This window comes from Chiroxiphia lanceolata, chromosome 2, assembly GCF_009829145.1.
Source record: "Chiroxiphia lanceolata isolate bChiLan1 chromosome 2, bChiLan1.pri, whole genome shotgun sequence".
Lineage (NCBI taxonomy): Eukaryota > Metazoa > Chordata > Aves > Passeriformes > Pipridae > Chiroxiphia > Chiroxiphia lanceolata.
Genome location: NC_045638.1, coordinates 50558949 through 50579793, shown reverse-complemented (window position 1 = coordinate 50579793; position 20845 = coordinate 50558949). Strand labels below are relative to the sequence as shown.

General features: G+C 39.3%; 1 protein-coding gene across 2 annotated transcripts in view; it reads left to right on the top strand.

Moving 5' to 3' along the window:
* The window catches only part of SLAIN1 (SLAIN motif family member 1), a 95361-nt gene extending 75019 nt beyond the window's left edge, over positions 1–20342 (top strand). Inside the window, exon 6 of one of the 2 annotated variants that reach the window (XM_032680795.1) lies at positions 19887–20342. In XM_032680795.1, the coding sequence (XP_032536686.1) occupies positions 19887–19905 (19 nt within the window). In that variant the 3' untranslated portion in view covers positions 19906–20342. Of the gene's footprint in view, positions 1–12189; positions 12282–19886 lie in introns of those variants that run through there. The other variant, XM_032680794.1, reaches the window with a different exon arrangement.
* The last annotated feature ends 503 nt before the right edge of the window (positions 20343–20845 follow it).

Sequence of the window (20845 nt, the reverse complement as noted above, 5' to 3'; positions counted from 1 at the left end):
AATACAACAGGATACAAATTTACAGCTGACTGTTCATGTAACAAAATACCTTTGGAAGCTTTTGGTCCAAAAACGTGCTCTGTCACAGGCTAGAAGTCCTTTGGATGCTCTGTAGTGCCTGGAGCATTTTAAAAATCTATATTAAACCAAAAGAGCATGACTATCAGGCTTTGAGGTGACAATTCAGTCACTTCCTTGCCTTGGCAGAACAGTTACTCTTAAAAAGAGATTACTTGGATAAACAAGCCATCCATCAAAAGGCAACCTGGAAAAACATGCAATAGGACTGTTCCAAACCACCTCTGGGCAGGGTGGCTGACAATCTTGAAATCCCTAATCATAAAGCCCTTCCAAAGACCTGTCAGCACTATCCCTGCTAACAGCTAGACTCTGGAACTTCTGTGTTGGTGTCAGCTTCCGGAGAACTACTTGTAGGAGATTCCCTGGGACTTTGTTATATGCCCTGTGAATGATGCAGCACACTGCATGCAGAGGAGTAAACTGTGGTGCAAACCGTCTGACACATAGCTGGTTAAAAGCCATGTACTAGGATCTCTGTACAGGTAATACCTTGGAATAACCAAAGCTTTCTGAGGAGCAATCCAAAACAGTTAGCAGAGTTACCTCTTCTATTCTGTCCTAGTTGGAGTGACTTCATCTGCTTTCTTGAGCTACATTACTGCACCTCTTTGCAATTGTCATGGATGCCTAAAAGTGGAAAGAGCTCAAAATTAACCTTTCCATATTGCTTGGACAGACTCTTGTCTCTCTTGCGTCTGGTGTTGCTGGATTTGCTTTGGTTTCTGGTTAACACCTTCTTGGCTGTGCTCCCTCTCCTCTCTACTTTTCTGTCCTGCAGCACAAAATTAACCCATATGACTCAAACCTTGTCCAATCCCCTGGCAGGTGGTGACACCTACTACCCAGGTGTTCCTGAGCCTCCTCCAAAAAGGTATAAGCACTCATTAGTTGTATATCGGTGCCATTGCAGTTCCATGGTTGATATTGAAAGGTGAAGGTAGGGCTTGGTCATCAGTGCTGAAGAGAAGGGAGCTGGGAAAGAAACTCAGGCACTGTACCCAAGATGATCTATATCCCTCAGTTCCTAGTTCGTTCCCTGTCTTTGTTTTGGATTGCTTCAACTAGCCACCACCAAGACATGTTTCTAGGAGATTAGTCCTAAGCCAGTTTGAGGTAAACATGCTGGTGCCAGCCAAAGTGGCATGCTTTGTTGAGCAGTTTAGAGGTAACCTCAGGGTTTGTGATAATGGAGCATGATCATTTTTGATCAGTGACACAGTTTCCAAGATGAACTCCTTAAAGGCAAGGTTTCATACCCCACAGCTTATTTTCCCAGTTAAAACTTAGTATTCTTTTTCTTAGGCCTTATTGGCAGCACAAAAAGCCCCAGAAATCTCTTTACTAAAACAGATTTGAATATTCACTTAGAAACCTGGGAAAATAAACCTGGTTTGTCTGGAAAAAGTTTTACAGATATTTGTGATGAACCAAACAAATGTATAGATTAAACAGTGCTTTGCAGAAAGGAGGGAAGGAGGATGGGAAGGATAGGAATCAAAGAAACAGAAAAAATGTACAGCTTCTTCCCTGAAGTACACAGCTCCTAGCTTGAGTCCAAGAACTTCAGAGCTCTGGTTACTTGCTTCTTACTTTAGGTTATATCTCACTCACTGCTGGAGCATCCAGGTGTCAAGTCCATGGATCTATTATATCTCCCAGTTTAGGATGGACGATTAGGAGGCCTTTTACTAGAGTTGCAATTACATAATATTTTTCACAGAATCACAGAATATGCTGAGTTGGAAGGGAACCACAAGAATCGAGTCCAACTCTTAGCTCTGCCCAGGATCATCCCCAAGAGTCACACCATGTGCCTGAGAGTATTGTCCCAACGCTTCTTGAACTCCATAATATTTTTAGGTTTAATATGAACTTTTAGATAGATATACAACATGAAATGAACACAAAACATATCTCAGCATGTTCCTTTGTACACTACTCCAACTTCCCTACTTTCCCCTGTCTGCCAGGAAAGCAGGATAATCTAAGAGAACTTCCATGCACTCAGAGCATGATCTTCTTTGCTCAGTATCCTGACCAAAACACTTAATATATTAGTCCTTAAGCTACATGTATTGGGCTTGCTTCCAAGGTGGTTTTGACTGGTCTGTGGTGTGACAGGTCCCTCTTGAAATATCATAACTGTTTCTAATAGGAAATTGTAAGTAGTTGAATATGATAGTATTAAGGACCTGGGGCTTAGCTGTCTTATCTATTGTAACAGTTGCCTAATCATGACTAGAAAAGAAAAAAAAAAATCAAACTAAATGACTATTACCTGCTCTCCTGAAACTGAAGATAGCATTTTCTATTGATGGCAATCTCATAAGCATGTGAACAATAGTATCATAGTCAGACTGGGTCTAGCCACAGTATAAATAGGAAAAGGTGAGGAATTGGGGAAATTTGCTCAATTGTCATATGATTAGGGTGCATGACATGATGCACTTTTGATTGGACTTTATGCTTCCTCCATCTCCGTTGTGTTCTGATCATTAATTTCCATCATGTGCATATACAGTGCTTCTAGTCAAGGGATTGCTGATAACTCCATGACCATCAGATCATATTGCATATAGCTGTATTTATACTTCCACAAAACTCTGACATCGACTTCTATCATCAGTAAATGCATTATAATTCTCCCCGTCTACTAATACAAATACCTACAGGTGGCGACCTGTATTTAGTTGTTATACCCTGTAATTTAATTATAGTAAACTTTTTCAAAGTCACTTGGATTATGACTAAAGGCACACTAGCTGTAACTTGTCTACACCCAAACTTCACAAAATACTGCTTCTTAGTAAACTTAGTCCAGAAAAAAAGTGCATTTATTTTCTTGGCCAATCTAAACAAGTCTAAGCCTGTGTTGCTCCAAGGGAACAATTTTTCCTATGCCACCAATAGGGGCTCTTTTGCTTGACTTGGCTTGTTCTTCTGGCATATACAACACATCTCAAAAGTTTGCTCAATATCTCTGTTCAGCTGAGCCAATATAAAGCACTTCTGGTTCTCTTAGGTTTTTCAGTCCTTAAATGACCTGTATGGTCTTTTTTTATATAAGCGGGAGTGCAAAAATGACCCTTTTTCTGTCCAAAATTCCATCTGGGTCCACAATTTCCCCTTAGAGGACTGGTGGGGCCACCCTCTCCTAATTGCTTTTGTTATTCTTAAAAAGTGTTATCCTTAGCTAGTACATAGCCTTGCTGTTCACACTCTGCATAGGCAATCAGTGCTTAAAGATTCTTGTAATGTTGTATAATTTTCTGAACTAAGAAATATGAACTAGGAATCACTAAGGCTATGTCTAAATAACCAGGGTTAGAAGTGCATCTAGGGCTGAGATGATGAAGTTTGCACACCTTTCCTAGTTTGCATTGAAGTGAAAGCTAGGAACAAAGGCTGAGCAGAAGTTACTGTCCATGTCATGTGGACATCTGGGAGTACATCACTGCCCATCTAGACAGTAAATTGGACAGAGCTCAGATGTCTTACTTCCCTTGCCATACAGGTTTTAAAACCTACAAGAGAAGCAGCAGACCTGAGCCAACCAAGGAGTAAAGCTGACAGAGCCACTGCAGAAACTGTGGAAGCTGAAAGCATTAAAACAGTGATGACTTCAAAAGCTTATTTCTGCTGTCTTAACTCCATGTAGCCTGTTGTCCATACAAATTTACTCTCACAGATTTACTCCTATCCTTTTGTTTTTCCACCTACCTAATTCCTGTCAGAACTCCACTGAAAACATTTAAGCAACAAATGAAGCCAATAATAGCAATGCTAAAAGAGCTGATATTTGCTACTACCACTTTGTTTACTGTGCTCATGTTCTTCCTTTGTTCTGTATCTGTCTTGTGTATGCATTTTCTGACTTCTGTGGTCCTGATTCTTTCTCTGATTGTATATTTATACAACTGTGGTAAATTCCACATTCCTTAGTGGTTCTTAAGGCACAGTATGAGCTTCTATTAGGTCTTCATAGTATATGCACACCAAATATGTGCATCTCAACATCCAACTTTGATGGAGAAAGAACAGAGTCAGAGATTGTGATGACAATGTGAGTCAGCATTTTGCTCTGTTTTGGTTGCCAGAAAGCTGGTTTTTTGATATGGTTTCTTGTGTTTGGACACATGCGGTTGCACTTAAGATATCACTATTTGGCCTCAAAAGACAAAACAGAATTTTATGTTTAAGTTTACAGATATGTGCATTCTCCTTTGAAAATTAGTCCAAGATTTAGACTATCATAAAAAATTTTAATCTCATGCTACATATATTGTTTTTCAGAATGTATCTTGTATAGTGGGTGATTTACCATGAGTGAAAAATGCTATACATAAAAAGTAATTTGAAAATTGCTCCATGATATTTGTTAAATATATTCTATTTTTCATGTATGTAATGAAGTCAGAGAGAAAGACAGTATGTTAAGCCTCTAAAGAACTTTCAAGCTTTACACTGTACTATCTCAGTTGCTAGCAATGGTTTCATTTGGACTGTACATGGGTCTTCTAATTTAGGTGATTATTTTTTTCTTACAGTTGAGTGTGATGATACTGTAGCATAAATATGTGTTAGAATCACTGAATCAAAGAGTAATTTAAGTTGGAAGAGACCTCTTGATGTCCTTTGATACAACTCTGGTTGAAGCAGTGTCAGCTGAGATTAGGTTCTTCAGGATCTTGTCCCCTTGAGTTTTAAGTATCTCCAGTTCTCTGTATGACAGAGACAGATGCTTAACCTCTTATTTGGACCTGCTACATAATTTGTCTATTGGTATGGCTACTCATGTTGTTAGTGGCAGTGTTATGCTTTTGACTGGGAAGAATATTTTAGGTTTGTTCACACCCCACGTGTTGGAATAAAAATGTCTAGCAGAGGATGAGTAGACCTTGGCAAGATGGTCCCATCTCTGATACTATCAGACAAGGCTGTTTTGACTGGGGCATTACCCTTTAATTCACTTTCTCAGGAGGGCAGACTTTGTTATTGAGCGGTAATTTTTGGTGAGGGGGGTCCCTCTGATTGGACCATTATATTTTGGACTTGGGATGCTCAAAGTACCTCCAAAACTTTAAGGTAGGAATGGGAACACATGAAGTTCTTTGTGGGGAGTTCATTCCTGCCATGCAGCAATAATACATCATCATCAGAGCCTTTCTGTCATGGACAAGAAGTGGCCCTGGCGGGGGCTGTCCACCTCAAACCAGTTTGGAAAGAGAAAGTTCCCTGCCAGGTAATTCAGAGGAAGATAAGGAAGATAAGGCCTTCTGCTGACTATCGATGTCCATTCATTGCTTTGCTCTTGGCCTTTCCAAGCAGTAAATGCATCTTCACACTGTGCATATAAGACACTAAAGGGACACTTACTCCCAGATTTCCCAGTGCTATGACCTACAACTGTGTGAATTGGTAGAGGCATCACACCCGGATTCTACAGAGCATTGATGGTCAGTGAGGAGATTCATAAATGTCATGACCATGTGCCTGTCCACTTATTCCTAGGGCCCTCATCACCATGGTTACCACCATCTGGAGGCTAATCCTGTGGGATGTTGCACAGCTGGGGTCTGGGTAGTCTGGAGAGGCTGAGACACAGACCTATCTCTTGGACTCTGGTATCTCTGTATAGGGCTTGTCCTTAGCACATGGGATCACAGGCATGTTGCATAGCTAATTCTCCACCCAAGTTGTTGTGCATACTTTGGAAATACTGAAACGTCCCTCAAATTCCAGCTTCTTTCTTTGGCCCCAGATTATGTTTTCAGAATTTGAAGTGGTGAAACCATGAGTGTTGATCTCCTCTTGGCTCCAGCTGCCACTTTTTTAAATGCTGTTTAGCACCGTTCAGTTCAGCAATGGACACAAACAAGACAAGTGCCTTACAATCTAACACAAGAATGTTTTGTAGCATGGTGCCAAGGTTAAGGCATGTTGTTTTGGTCTATAGCATGAGAACCAGGAAGGGCACACGAGGCAATGAAGCCTGCAGGCTGAAGAATCTAGATCTGCCAGGATTTATTTTTATATTTTATATAGGAACAAAACTCTGTCATTTGCTGTTTTCCAGTTCATGCTTGCACATTTTTTTTCACAAGGAAACTGTTTAGGTTCCAGTCCTTCTGACACCACCCCACAATGGAATATATATATGTGGTCTGGAAGATCAAAGGACTAAGAGTGGAGTGTGAAACATGGGATACAGCAATGTGATAGTAAAGATAGGACACTATTTGGAATTCTGCAATGGCCAGGACACCTCTATATTCAGTGCTCTTTTAAAAGCACAGAAAACACGGGGCCTGGCCCAAAATTATCTGAGAAAAAAACTGAAATATGGGTGTGAAAAGATGTGGAAATAAAGCAGAACTATGAGACAGTATTATCCAGCATAACAAGCATGCAAGCTATCTCCCTCATCATGTAATAGATTGAGGAAAATTTCCTAGTATTAGAACATCCTGTGTGAGAAACTCATGCAGAGACATTTTTGGAAGAAAACAAGTGAGCATCTCACACTACTATCAGTGCAGAAATACTGGCCAACAAATTAAAAATTTTGAGAACTTGTCTGCAGGAGTGTGATCTGTTCTGGCAGAAAAAGAACACTTCAAATGAAAAAATAATAGCAGCAACACACGTCAGTGATAAATATGAAACAGAGAGAATAGAGAAGGGCTGAATTGTGAAGAATCAGGAAAATAAATGTTTGTATGGAGAAGACAGAAAAAAACTCACCTGATTTCAAGTGGTTAACTTCAACATTTAATGAATATTAGTCCAGGAAAGCCCAACTCCCTTTACAAGAGTCATTAGTAGAGTGAATTGCTGTCAAAATCCAGCATCTAATACCAAAAGGGTTAAGTTTTCTGCTTAAATCAACAAATAAATCAACCTACAAGAAGTTCTTTCTACTACTTTTTTTTTTTTTTTTGGAATGACTCACAAATATATTAATGGCATGAGTTCTTTTTACTTGAGTCTTTTGGAAGGGCTCCTAATAAAGTAAATAACATAAAGCTCTTTCAACTAGTGTCTTTTGGAATGTTTCCCCATAATATTATTGTCATTCCCTCAATTCGTTCATCTTTGTAACATCATAGTAATTACACATTCATTTTCCTATATATTGAATGACCTTTCTTTGTAATAAAGTAACATGTTAGGTAATTAAACAGCATTTTGATTTTAACTATATTCAATATTAATATATGCAGTGTTTACAGCCAAACATAGGAACTGAATTAGTAAAACAAAAATTTCATTAAACTGAAAACTTGAAATTTTCAGATGCAGAATATGCCCTAACAAGCAGCATTATGTAGGATGAATTCAAGTATGCAGAATGAAATGCAAAGAAGAATTTTTCATCATTTATCTAGTAGAGTTGTCAAGCTAATTGGCATAATAAAATGGTCTGTCTTCTTTGTCTGGCTTCTTCTTTCTCTGGCTATTGTCTTTTCCTACTTAGGTCTAAGCAGAAGCATTGTGTGCTCCTCTGACCAGCTGAGGTTTTGGCACAGCTTGGTTTGGTTGCTCAGCTGGCTGGAATGGGCTGTGATTGTACAGGATAGTTCATGGCCTTCTCCCAGACAAGTCACTTCTGTAGCTTTCTCTCACCCAAACCTTGCCAGTCATGCCCACTACACCTTCCTAGAATGGGTTTTGGCCTAGTTCTGCTCATACATGTACACACACATGCACACAGATGCAAACACACTTCTTCTCGGCAAAGCAATTCTCTGCTCACACATATCTCAGACATACCTGTAGGCACCTGGGTCAGCCAAAATGCACTGCTCTGGCCCTGCTGGCCACACTATTTCTGATACAAACCAGGATGCCATTGGCCACCTTGGTCACCTGGGCACATTGCCAGCTCATGATCAGCCAGCTGTGGACTAGCATTCCCAAGTCCTTTTCTACCAGGCAGCTTTACAGGTTGTTGTGACCTGAGTGCAGGTGCTGGTACTTGGCCTTGGTGAACCTTATACAGCTGGCCTCAGCCCATTGATCCAGCATGTCCAGATCCCTCAGTAGAGCCTTCCTACCCTCCAGCAGATCAACACTCTCACCCAACTTGGTGTCTTCTGTGAACTCAGTGAGTGTGCGCTCAATCCCCTCATTCAGGTCATTAATAAACGTATTAAACATGACTGGTCCCAAGACTGAACCCTGAGGAACAACACTTGTGACCGGCCACCAAATGAATTTGACACCATTCACCTCAGCTTTCTGAGTTTGACTAGCCAGCCAGAATCTCCATCCAGTAAAGGCTAAAGATTTTCCTTAGCCCTCCTTTGGTTGCTCATATATTTATAGAAACATTTTTAATTGTCTTTCATGGCAGCAGCCAGATTAAGTTCTAATTGGGCTTTGGCCCTTCTAATTTTCTCCCTGCATAACCTTTCAACATCCTTGTCTAGACTTAATTGTTTTTACAAGCCATATGTAATTCAGTGGTGTGGACTTCCGAATAAGATATTTTATGAGTAGGAAGGGTTGGATTGTTTGGAAACATGGAAAAGACATGTAGGGCTTTTAACCTTAAGGTCATTGGTTTGAGTTTGGTCCAGCCTGATAAGAAACCAAAACCATTAAATCTATATGTTCACATGCAACTCCTCCAAACAAGTATTTCCTAAAGTATAAGAGAGAGGTCATTGCTGTTGATTTTCCCTCTTTTTCCTGCTTTCCCTTCTGAGTTCAAACTTGAACACTGCCTGGTAGGATGACCTCCTTCTACTTTTAGAAGAAATGCAGCAGAGAATCTCTTCTGTAGAAAGAATTTTTCCTTCCCTGCTACATATTGTATATGAATACTATATAATTACCCAGTTGACTTCACTGAGACATTTAAATAGACTTTCTGCTAGATATTGTTCACTGTGAACAGCCTTTTGTTCAGGTCATATGTTCTGGATTTATTTCACATAGATTCAGGTACGTAGGCAAATCACGTAATTTATGGGAGGGTTTCTCTAAATCCTATCATGTTGAAGAGAGAAAAGCACCAGGAGAGCATGTCTGAGGTTTTATGTGTACCACCTTCTCTGCAACAGCAATGCATTTCTGCAATTTTGCTTAAAGCATTTTGAGAACAGGTATAGTTTGGGATTATGCTTAAGTGCAGCAAGGCACTCTCGGTGTCAAATTAGAATGTTCACTCTGGGATTTGAGATGTATTCAGCTGGATTCAGACTGAGTTTTGATAACAAGATTCAAAAGAGAAATTAAGGATATCTGCAACAGATAGCTGACAGCCCTTGAAAACCTCTAATTCTATTAGACTTGCAATGCAGGGTTCCCTGGGAGCTGCAAAGGCAGGATCCTACACATCCTCAGAATTTTTCTGATCTAGACCTGTGGGAACCTGAACTCCTGAAATTTCTTCTGGTGGGAGCTGATTTAAAGTGATCAGACTGATCAGGCACATGGCTCTAATTTTACTTGAAAACACAAAAAGAAGATGGTTGCACTGCATAGACTCTTTGATGCTGAAGATATCCATGGGATTTGGGTCTTTTTTTTCTGGCGCTACTGCCAGCTTCTTATGCTTCAGGTGGCTTCCTCTCCCTTCGCTATGCAATCCTGGGTTAAACATCAGTACAGGGTTGAAGCAGTGCTGCAGCTTTCTTATTTGCTACATGCTTATTATTCAGGGTCTCAGATTTCCTAAGATCCCTATATAGTGAATGACATTACAGAGGTAATTGTCCTTATCTTTATGATTATGTAGATGTTTCATTTTTGACATCTATATGAATGTTGCTTTTTTTTCATTAACAGTGGGCCATATTTTTAAATTATACCTAGGGATATTTCACAGTGATTATGTTGTGTATACTTCTTCTTTCTGAAACAAGTACTGTACACACATCTCATTTTAGAAAAACTGTTCACCCTGCTCCTGAACATCAGTTAGACCTTCTTATACCAGAACTAACCACTGCTTTGATCAGTCCTGCTAAACTTCAAACCTGTTTCCCTGTTTTTCCCAGCTGACATTCAAAATACCAGTACAGAGGGGTGACCAACTACTCAAACTGCTTGTGAGCCCTAATCCAATTAAAGCCTTTGAGGAAGAGGTTGTCAGCAGTATCTAGCTCTTCAGTTCCATTTGTTTTCATGGTCAGCAAGCAGCATAGGCACAGTGCGGATGTGAGTTGATGCTGATCTCTCTCAATCCAACTTGTATCTCCATATTGCTCAGCTGTTCTGAAGCAGCTGATTGTGTCTGCACTATTGTTTTCCTAAAACCATGGGAAGGCACTAGTTTTATACTCTGTAAAAAGCCTGTAGCATTCAGCCGGCCTCCTTTTGTCATTTTAGCAGTTGAGTGAAGGGGAAACAGAGTGAGGAAGAGTGTTTGAACAGTCACGTGAATGGGGTGCGTGTTACTTACAACTATCAACAACAACAGGGTACTGTTGATGTTACCAGAGTCTGTGGTATTTTCAGAGTTCTGAATATGACATTTTGTTTTCAGCAGCAGAAATATATCATTTTAATTAATTGCACTTTCCCACATAGTTGGAATGTTGCTGATACAAAGAGGGAATAATCAGCTTCTCCTGGGATTTGCAACCGTTAATAGCTGAGCATTCAAACAAATTTGCTTGTGAGCTTTCCAGCATTGGTGGTGCCCAACTGGCATTGTATGCAGCTGTGAGAAAGGTGGGGTGGGCTTGAACTGGACATGGGAGAACAGCATCAAAAGCCCTGTCTGTGCAGCAGCCTTAGGCTATTTTATAACCCAGTTAGAGCTCTGCTTTGGATGATTGTAGTATGTGTCTGTACCTGCCATAGCTTGGTCACAGACATTGCAGATATACTTGAGCCATATTTTGACCCTGATCACAGTACCGAGCAATTAGTGCATTCTATAGCATTACTTCCATCTGCGTAAGCATTCAACTTGCTACCTGTATAGGCTGCATAGCAAGTTGTTCACACTGGTTGCTGTTTATACTTGAGGTGATTTCATATGTATAGTGTTTTGAATGCTCTTTTTGTAATCAAGTCTTCATGCCCCTGTCCTCACATGGAAGTATGGTGGTGAGTATACAAGAACATTTTTCAGCTGGAATTGGCTGCCAACACTCACTTTTCAGAACTTTAAGCTGTAGCTCTCAGTCACAAAATAATCTTCACATACCTGTATGGTCATAGGAATGGTTCAGACAAAGTGTCTGTCTAGCACAGTACTCTGCCCTAGGAGTGTCTCGACATGAAGGGAAGGGAAAAAGTGTATCAAAACATTGCCAGTTCCTAAATTCTTTCTACAATGAAGGCATCAAGGCTGTAAACAATATTTATTCAAGTTGTGAATGAATGATGGATTTAAACAATGACATAAACATTTTCCTGTCCTTTTGGTTATCCTTCCCTAATGTTTCCTAATGTTCTGCTTGGAGTTGGTGCTTTCACAGCACTGTCTAGCCTAAGCCCAAGATCTTGCTGCAGAATACCTCTGCTCATTTTATATGTAATCACCTTTTTGCATGCGATACTAGGTCTCTTTTTCCAAATGTTTTCCCCCATGACTTTACATTTATCTGCGTTGAATTCCACCTGCTGTTTCACTGCTCAGTCACTTAGGATGGTTCCCTTTGCTTACTTTACCTTGAATGACTTAATTACATCCACACGCTTCACTGCAGCACTGTTGGCTCTCTTTGCCAGGCTGGTTACAAACATCTTGCACTGCACACACCTGACCAAATTTGTGCTCGGTCTGAGACTGTTCAACAACTTGAATTGAGGAGGTTGCTCAAACCCATCCAATAGCTGGAAGAATTTAACCTGTAGGGAGAGAGCATCCTCCAGTTGTTTCCTGTGAACTAAACCAGTAGACCTGCACTGCACTGTTCTTGATATGGAAGATTTAAAGGCTTCCTTTATATCTATATGCTTTTATTTATTTTTTAATCATAGTTATGCATTACGGTTTTCTTTTTTCAATGCTAAAATTGTCTTGGAAGGTTCCTGTCCACCCACAGCTGCTTACTCCCTCATTTCAATTTTTTAAAAAGTCACAATAGATATTATCTTCTTGTTGTTGTTGTTGTTTTGTTTGTTGCTTATTTTTTTTAACCCTAGATCATTGAAAAGACCTGGCACATCCCTGTGACCCTTCAAGAGCATACTGTAAAGCAGAGAACCTCAACAGGGAGTGGGAACAGATGCTAGAAGTGAGTGGCACTTTTCAGGAATTAATTTTGTTGCCAAATAAAATGGAACACATAAACAGTGCTCTAAGAAAAATATAGGTTAGATAATACCATTTTCTGGATAAGCTGCACTTAAGCAATCTTATCTTTAAGCTTCAGCATTCAGATACTCTCAAAATTTCATAGGCTGAGAGCTCTTGACTGTCAAGAAGTCACAGAGATTTTTAGCATATAGGCATGACGTGTAACACTGGCTTCCATGTTGTGAACTCCCTTTTTATATTTGTGTCTTTTTGTTTTCTTCATCCCTTTGTGAAATTCTGAGGTAACAGAAATTTTCACTGAAAGCTAAGTGACTCATTGGGCCATGATGGAAAGATCTACAACTTCCTGCCCTGAGCATCAGTGCTGGATAGTTGCCTATGATTCATACTGGGCATGGTCCCAAATTCATCAAAATATTGCTAGAACTGTAAAAAGTGGCAAGTCACTGTGGGGGCCTGGACCCTGCCAAAGGCTGAACTGAGGAAGCTGAGGCTCAGCTAGTGTTGAGTCAGCCTGACTGCTGTCAGCAGTACAGCGATCCCATTTTACACCAGCTGAAAACCCCATCACAGCTATCAGTTTACAGACCCAAATGTGATAGGACTAGAAGAAATCAGAGCAAATTACTGCTTTATGCCGGACAATCGGGGCTCAGCAACGGATGTACAATGTGCATAGGTAGCTTGGAAAGAGTTAGGCAGCAGAGACAAAAAGTAAAAATATCCACTAGACAAAAAGATGATCATATCAAGTTATCAGGTAATATATCTGCATATTACTGAGGTTTACTTTCCTTTGTTGAACAGCAGTTCGTTGTACAAAAATATTGTTTGGCATGCAGGAATAGTTACTGTCTCGTACGCTGATTTGGTTCTTTTCAGGGCGAGATTATTCTGTCTGCCTTTTTGAAATAATTTTCTGTCTAATATTGAAAGAGTCACCCTGGATCTGGATTCATCCATCTTCTGGTGAACATGATGAAGATCTGAATGAACCGAATAAAAGACAAATTGCAGCAGGCATGTAACAAGCCCTGCTTCTTTCTGTTAAATCTCTGTTAATAATGTGTGAAGGAGTGATAACAAAGAGCTTCTGTCCTCTTTATAAAAGACCCTTAAGGGCAGAGGCAAGCTGTAAGAAACTATTCTTTTGCTAATGATAGCTGAATTACTGAGAATGCTCAGTGTTAAAAACCCACGACAAGGATCTTGTACATGGAAAGGAAGTATTTCCTTGGACGACTTTCTAATGTCTGTCAAACATTTGCAGCCATCAGACAAAAGGAAGCATTGTAATGACAAGGCACACAGCTAGTACTGTGGTTACATCTGCCGGTTGTGTAGCTGTGAGCTGTAAGCACTCCGGTAGTCCCATGAACTAAAAAATGACTCCTGATTCTGAATTTTCTTTACTTCACTCTATCTACTTTTTTTTTTTTGGTTGTTTTTTTTTTTTTCCAAGGGTAGCTTGATTGATCATGATTTTACTAGAAGGGTCCTAGAGCCATTCAACCACATGCAGCTCTTTCTGAGTTATATAAAAGACCATTTCATACCAAGTTGTTCGCTTTTTCAATATCTTTAGATTTCTATGTCACCACAACTCTTTCCTCAGCTCAAACCATACCCATTAATATATGTGCTATATGTAAAACTTAGTGGCTTGAAGAATATTCTTGCTCAGAGTATACATTTTCGATATGACAAAGGTTTATGAATTTTCCAGTGTTTAGTTTACAAGTGGCAATTTAGTCCTAGTCATGCATTTTTTATACTTTCAGAAAATCCACAAAAAACCTGACCTGTCTTTATTCGATTGTAACTAATATTTTGTGGTGTTTTTTTTTTTCTCAAATATGAGGCAGAGAAAGAACAAGAGAGTTCATGGTTGCATCATGTACAAATAATTGCATTACATATAAAAAAGCAACCTCATCATATAGTCCACAACTGAGCTTTCATAATAGTAATTTTTTTATTGCAATAATTTTTGGCAATAACACAGTTAAATAGTGAGGAGGAAAGATCATTCATACAGCTCGTCTTGCAGGGTAGACTTAAGCAGGTCTTATACAGTTTTTTTCCCATCACTGTGATAGCATCAAGGAACAGAATTTTGGGGTGAAACTTCTATAAAAACAAAATGCTTGAAAACAAGGCAATATTTCTAATACTGGTGTAAATGTGTAACAGGAGAGTAAATGTGTTTGTTAGTGGAGCCTGCCAAGTTGTATCCCCAAAAATACTTCTTACTGGAAGCTATGTGTACATTAAGTTTTCTTTTTGTTTGATTGCTTTTTTTTGTCCTTAGGCTTTGTAAGCAAGCTTTTAGGTATGGATATGATCTATGATGGAAAGTTTTTCTGTCAGTATGATGTCTCAGCTGAGCTGGGGAAAAACCATCACACCCCCTAAACTCGTATATCTGTCTACACAATATGCAGCTCTAATCTTGACTTAGCGAGAATGATTAAAGTAGGCGTGGTAGATGCACTGGTGGAAAAACTCCTTTAGTATCTTGTTTTGCTAAAATAGCTTTGCTAGAAGAGCAAATTGACAGAATCTCTTCAGTGGAGGGAAACAGGTTTATAGTACGGCTAATTATGAGACACTCATGGCAGGAAAAGTGAATATATTACTTTTCAAGGATATGTGCCTTGAAAAGCAACATGGCTAAAAGCTTTAAAGAGTTTCAGTGAACACCAAATTATCTATGTGGTCCTAACATACTGTTGTGATTAAAAGGGCAAATGCAAGTCTTGAACATATGGACTGCAAACTATTAGAGAAATTATGAAGTTCTACCAGAGCTGGAATAATATGGTTAGTAGTAAGGATGACTAATTATAGCAATAACCTAACAAGAGATGTGATGATGTCTCTGTAATTCAAAATATGTGTATAAAACCAGTTGTTTCTAGATAAAATATGTATTCTACTTTAAAGAAAAAATTGTTTTTCAAAACCAGCATCTTATGCTCCTTGCATCTAGCCTTAGAAATGGAACTGAACACCATCACAGTAGAGGTGAGCTAACTCTACTTTCCAGGTTTAAAGGGTACTTCTTACAGTTTAAAAAAAAAATCCTATGAGGGGTGAAATACATCTGCCTTAACTGTAGAGAGCTAAAAATCAGATATCTGAGTTATCCATTCAACCTTCCCAGTATGATCAGTGGCAAGAAATAAGCATCAGAAGAAAGTTGTTCATCTCAGCTTAAAACATACACCTAAGACAGATCAGATGAATTGCCCTCTGGAGGTGACTCTTTTTTGTCCTGTAAGGGAACTTGAAGGATTAGCTTCCAATATTTAGGCAAGTTCGTTAATGCAGGCGAATCCCTTCAGAGGTGTAGACTTGGTGGAGTGAAGGGCTTCAAGATTCTACAGCTTAAATATTTGCTTTAACTTTTCTTAAATTATACAATATTTTCTGCTCTCATCAATAAGAAAGAGACACAAAGATATTTTTTTTTACAGTAAGTTGCACTGATTTCTACAATTCACCTCCCATTGCAGCAGTATCTACATCAGGAACCCACATTCATAATTTTCTGTCTGTGGGTGACACAGAGGAGAGAGACACTGAGGATTAAAGGCTTGATTTAAATCCCATTAAAATGGGAGAGACTTGCATTGACTTTAATGGGATTTAGATTGAGTGCAGAGAAGGCTGAATGCTGAACTTCTGTCGGGTTTGAAGAACAGGGGGTATTAAAGGGCAAACTAATAATGCTTCTGTTAAATGTTAAGTACCATTCTTCAGAGAGACTTGCCAAACTGGTCATTCAGTCTCATTCGTGATGACTAAAGTGACTCAGTAAGCAATAAACAAAATTATTAAAATAATTGCTAGTTGTCTTCGTGTCTTCTAATCTTTGTTACATTCCAATAAAGTAAGATAAGTGTTTAAGACATGATGTATTTTCTAGATACTGTTAACAATTTATTTTATAGGGCAGCTTTTGCCGTCTGCCAAGGAATATCTGTCTTCTATTGCTGCATTACTTGATTCATTTACAGGCCAATGCGAACATGTAGGGCTACATTAAGCCTACCAGTTGTGGTACCTAAGTGGACTGTAAGCCCCTATATGTCTAGAAAGTCCTTAGATACCTGTGTGAAATGAAGATAAAGCCAGCTGCAGTTGACAGATGCCTATGCTCCACTGAGCATATGGACAACAATTGGTTCAGTTCATTATGTGGACAGAGGAAGGACATGAAACTCATGAAATTGGAAGTGGGAGCTTTGGTTTTCAAGTCCTTCTTTTTATAAAGGGCTTTGAATCCTTTGTTGCTATTTTATATAATTATTGCCAAAGTAGAGATGCAGGGACAGTCTTTCTTTGCTGTTAAAGCTGAATCACTGTGCGGGGGTGAAGGTAAGGGGCAATGGACACAAACTGAAACATCAGGAAACACCATTTTTAATGTGAGGAAGACTGAGCACTGGAACAGGTTTCCCACAGTGCTTGTGGAGTCTCCCCCTTTGGAAAAGCTGTCTGGACATGGTCCTGGGCAAACAGCTGTAGGTGGTCTTGCTTGAGCAAGAATGGTGGACCAGACGACCACCAGGGTCCCTCCCAACCTCAACAGTTACGTGATTCTGTGATGAGTGGCATAGTCCGTGAGGTAATGGGGGTGTCAACCAGGCCCCTGCTTCTGAATCATTTTGAGAAAAGAAATTCGTGGAAGGAGGGCATCCATTCAAGCTCAGTTCTGCTTGAACTGCTCAACCACTTTTTATTAATAAACCAAGGGATTACACCAGTGCCTGGTGCATGCACCACAACACAAACTCACCTGGGGAGCCTTTGTTTCCGTGATCTAGGGAATGTCCTAGGAAAGTGGGCATTCCTTGTGTCCTAGGAATGGGGGAGGGGTGGGGCAACCACAACTCCTCCAAGCAACCTGTTCCAGTGCTTCACTACTCTCATAGTAAAGAATTTCTTCCTAATATCTAATCTCAATCTACCCTCTTCAAGTTTTAAATGTGAAAGTAAATATGAAACGTGCTGCATATGGGACATGTTCTCAGTGAACCTCCTGTGCAGTTGATCTCCATGCTGCAATGGTTATGTAGAGAGGAGATTGGAATATCATTCAGCATTTCCACACTGAATATTGGATGAATATTTAAAATTCTCTTAAATCTACCATAATTAAGTTTCCAGGCAGAAAATGCAGCCATGTGGAAGCAACATGGCCAGTGATAACTCTGTATTTTCAAGAACTTTGAGGAACAGTAAACATCCAGCATACTTTTCCTCTTGCTGCCTGGACCAGGCAAAAGCTGTGTGTAATGTGTAGTCTGGGAAGTAAAGGTCCTCTGCCTTGGAGTAGGAATGCTGCCTGCTTGGTTGTGAACTGCTCTGCGTGACCTTATTGATAGATGAGGTGCCAGTGCAGACAGGGCATTGCTGGTTTTACCAGCATGGTGATAAGAGTGTAGTTTCCCTTGGTTGCTGAGGCTAGATTTTCCAAGAGTTTCCGCATGATGTTCTGCAGAAATGTGCACACATATGTATTGACTGTATTTGGAATTTGAGACTGAAAACACCCGTTATGTAATTATCTTAAGTTAATTATTCTATTTAAAAGAGCCCTGTATATGAAGAAGACATAATCCTCTCCACAGTTCTTTTAAAAATGTTAAATAAATTTACTTAAAGAAAAAGAACCCACATGTGCAATTCTAGGCTTGAAATCTAAGACATGTTTTATTGTTTGTTTAGAGTTGGAAAGGAGAGTAGATGGTACTGGAAATTAAACTGAATTTAAATATTTTTGTAGAGGCCCAAGGTATTAACCACCTCCCCAACATATTTTAGAAAATTTTCTAAGTGCAGAAGAACAAAAATACATGAATACAATGAGAGAAATCCCAGATTAGCAAGGCAATCTTTCACACTGGCATTCAGGTAGACTCAGTCTTATTTACAGTTTGTTTTAAGAGATGTAAAAGACTTTTTCCACCAACAATTTTAAATTTGTGTGTATCTGTGCCAGTGTTAACACTGATGTGTCTTTACTACCTACGCTACACTAAAAAATCCAAATTTAGAAATAATTCCTAGCCTGTCTCACAAGTTGCAACTGTGTTTCTGCTCTTTTCATATATGACAAGAAATACAAATAGCAATCCAAAATAATTTGATTTCTGAATTAAATACTTTTGCTGACTGACTTGTAGTGACCTTACTATCCTTATTCTAAACAAATACTCGAATAGATCCTGCTTAGTCTCAGAAAACAAATCCAGCTTTTTCATGATGACTTTTGAAATGCGTTAATGAGGGATTCTCTCTGGTGAAGAAAGACAGATTTCATTGGGTTTTTTCTTCACATTCAGGGCTTTGCATAATTCAGCAAGAAAAGAAAATCATGAATGCACTCAGTGCTCATGCTAGCTGATGGCTGTTTCAGGTCAAATGAAGAAATTCAAGTAGGAACAAGAAGCCCACATTTGTGAATGAGTGTCCTAGTTGCTGGAGAAGAGTAATAAGTTTTCTGCTCTTCTCCAGACACATCAACCTTGGCTGCACTTTTGATTTTTGTATAATAGCACAGATGAACAACAGGGATGAATAAGCTTTGCTTCGTGTCGTAAGCAGCCTGCAGCCTAATGTCTGGTACACTTTTTACAGGTGAAAAAAGGCAAACTGACATTTGAAAAAAGTGTTATCATCCCCTACTTTTTAGAAGGTACTGTGTCTCTTGAGTTAGTATATAAAGGGCTGGAAAGAAATAAGACAATTAATAACTTTTTTTTTTTAATAGTAAATCCATTCTTTTGCATAGCAAATACCTTAGTTTTGAATTCTAGAAGGAAGGTGGTTTTGACTGCTGTATTCTTCATGGAGTTTGTGCCTTAGAAGTTAGTTATGTGTGCAGTGAGTCTACCTGCCAGACTGAGTTTCTTGGAAAAGAAGCATAATTTAAAATTCCAATTATGTGTAAACATATGTTGAGCTGCTCAGCTATGCCAAAATAGTATCAATCTTGTGAGTGCTTAGAAGCTGACTATCACAGGATGTTCACTGGTTTAGATGTGGGACTGTATCCAAAATGTCACTAGGAATGTAACTAACAAGTTTGGTCATTTACTGCTGGCTGAGGGAGGGTGGATGGGGAGGGGATCTGTGGGAGATGACGCAGAGACCTTAGGGAGGCTTCTCACCACCCACTACATTGAGCACATCAACTGTGGTACACAAAAGGATACTGGGGATAGCAGGCAGGACACCTCCAATTATTCCAGTCACAGGTGTTCAGGCAACTGAAAACCACCACTCGGGCTTTAGCATGGCTGATACCATTAATCTGTGTATTTTGTTCCTGGTTCCTAGCACAGGTCAATGTGCCAAGTTATGCTATGTGTACAAAACCATGGATCCAGATTTGGCTCTTGGTCCTTGGTCTTGTAAGTTATTTTCACAGCTTCTTAAAACAAATGGCTTAAAGCCCCTGATTTTAATCTGATTATTCCTATGTCTAAAATGATTCATGTTCTGAAGGCTTCCTACAACAAAACATAGTCCTAGTCTGACTTGTTCTTCCTCTTTCAATTTTTCTTTTAAGTATTCTAAATGATGGCTGACACTAGAACCAGGAATGCAGACACATTGACATCAAAAGCAATCGTAATATGGATGTGGCAACAAGGGTGGGGGACAGTGGAAGGAAGAGGAGCACTTTGAAGATGTCATGATAACTCAGGCATGTTTAGATTCAGTAAGTAGGTGTGCCTTTTTCTGTATCCTGCTCATCTGCAAAGTAGGATGTTTGAAGAGAGGGAAAAATGAAATGTTATTTCCAGTAAAGGGGAGGAGACTTAACAATGGCAAAATTGTTAGGAAAACACAAACAGTGGAGAGAACATTAGAATTTTTAGCCAAGGAATAACTGGCTATACAGTGTATGTATTTGAAATAGAGAGGAAAATTGCTGCCTTTTCTGTTTTTCAAAGCACTGATGTTTATAATTTATTTGTTATTGAATTTTATAAAACTGTTGCAATAAATATAAGGCTAGAACTGAGTAATATTTTCCCCTATTAGTTTGGTTATTTGCCAGAAACATGATTAAAACTATTTGTAAATTCAATCTGTATTTGTAAATACAAAATTTGGTTAGTTATTTTTTAATTGGAGACTAATAGATCAGGACTATGGCCATCTCTTGAAATTTTGGCGGAGGTAACTCAAGGAACCCATGTGCTGAGGTGGCCTCTGGGGTATCACAGAACCAAACCCAGGGCACCAGACATTAAGTCTCTCCCAATGTTTGCCTAGCATGCCAGCACTCACAGTCCTAATAAACTGAGACTCAGATCACTCATGACAAAGATGCACCAACAAGGTTTTATAAAGGCTCTACATTGTTTCTGTTAAGAGTAAGGGAGAAGCCATTTCCCAAGTGGATCTCAGCCTAAAAAGTTGCAGTGGTGGTCAATAGGACACACCACTCAGAGACACATTTTTAACCATAGAGTAATGGTACATTGAAGGCCAGGAACTGTGATTTTGCACAATAACAAG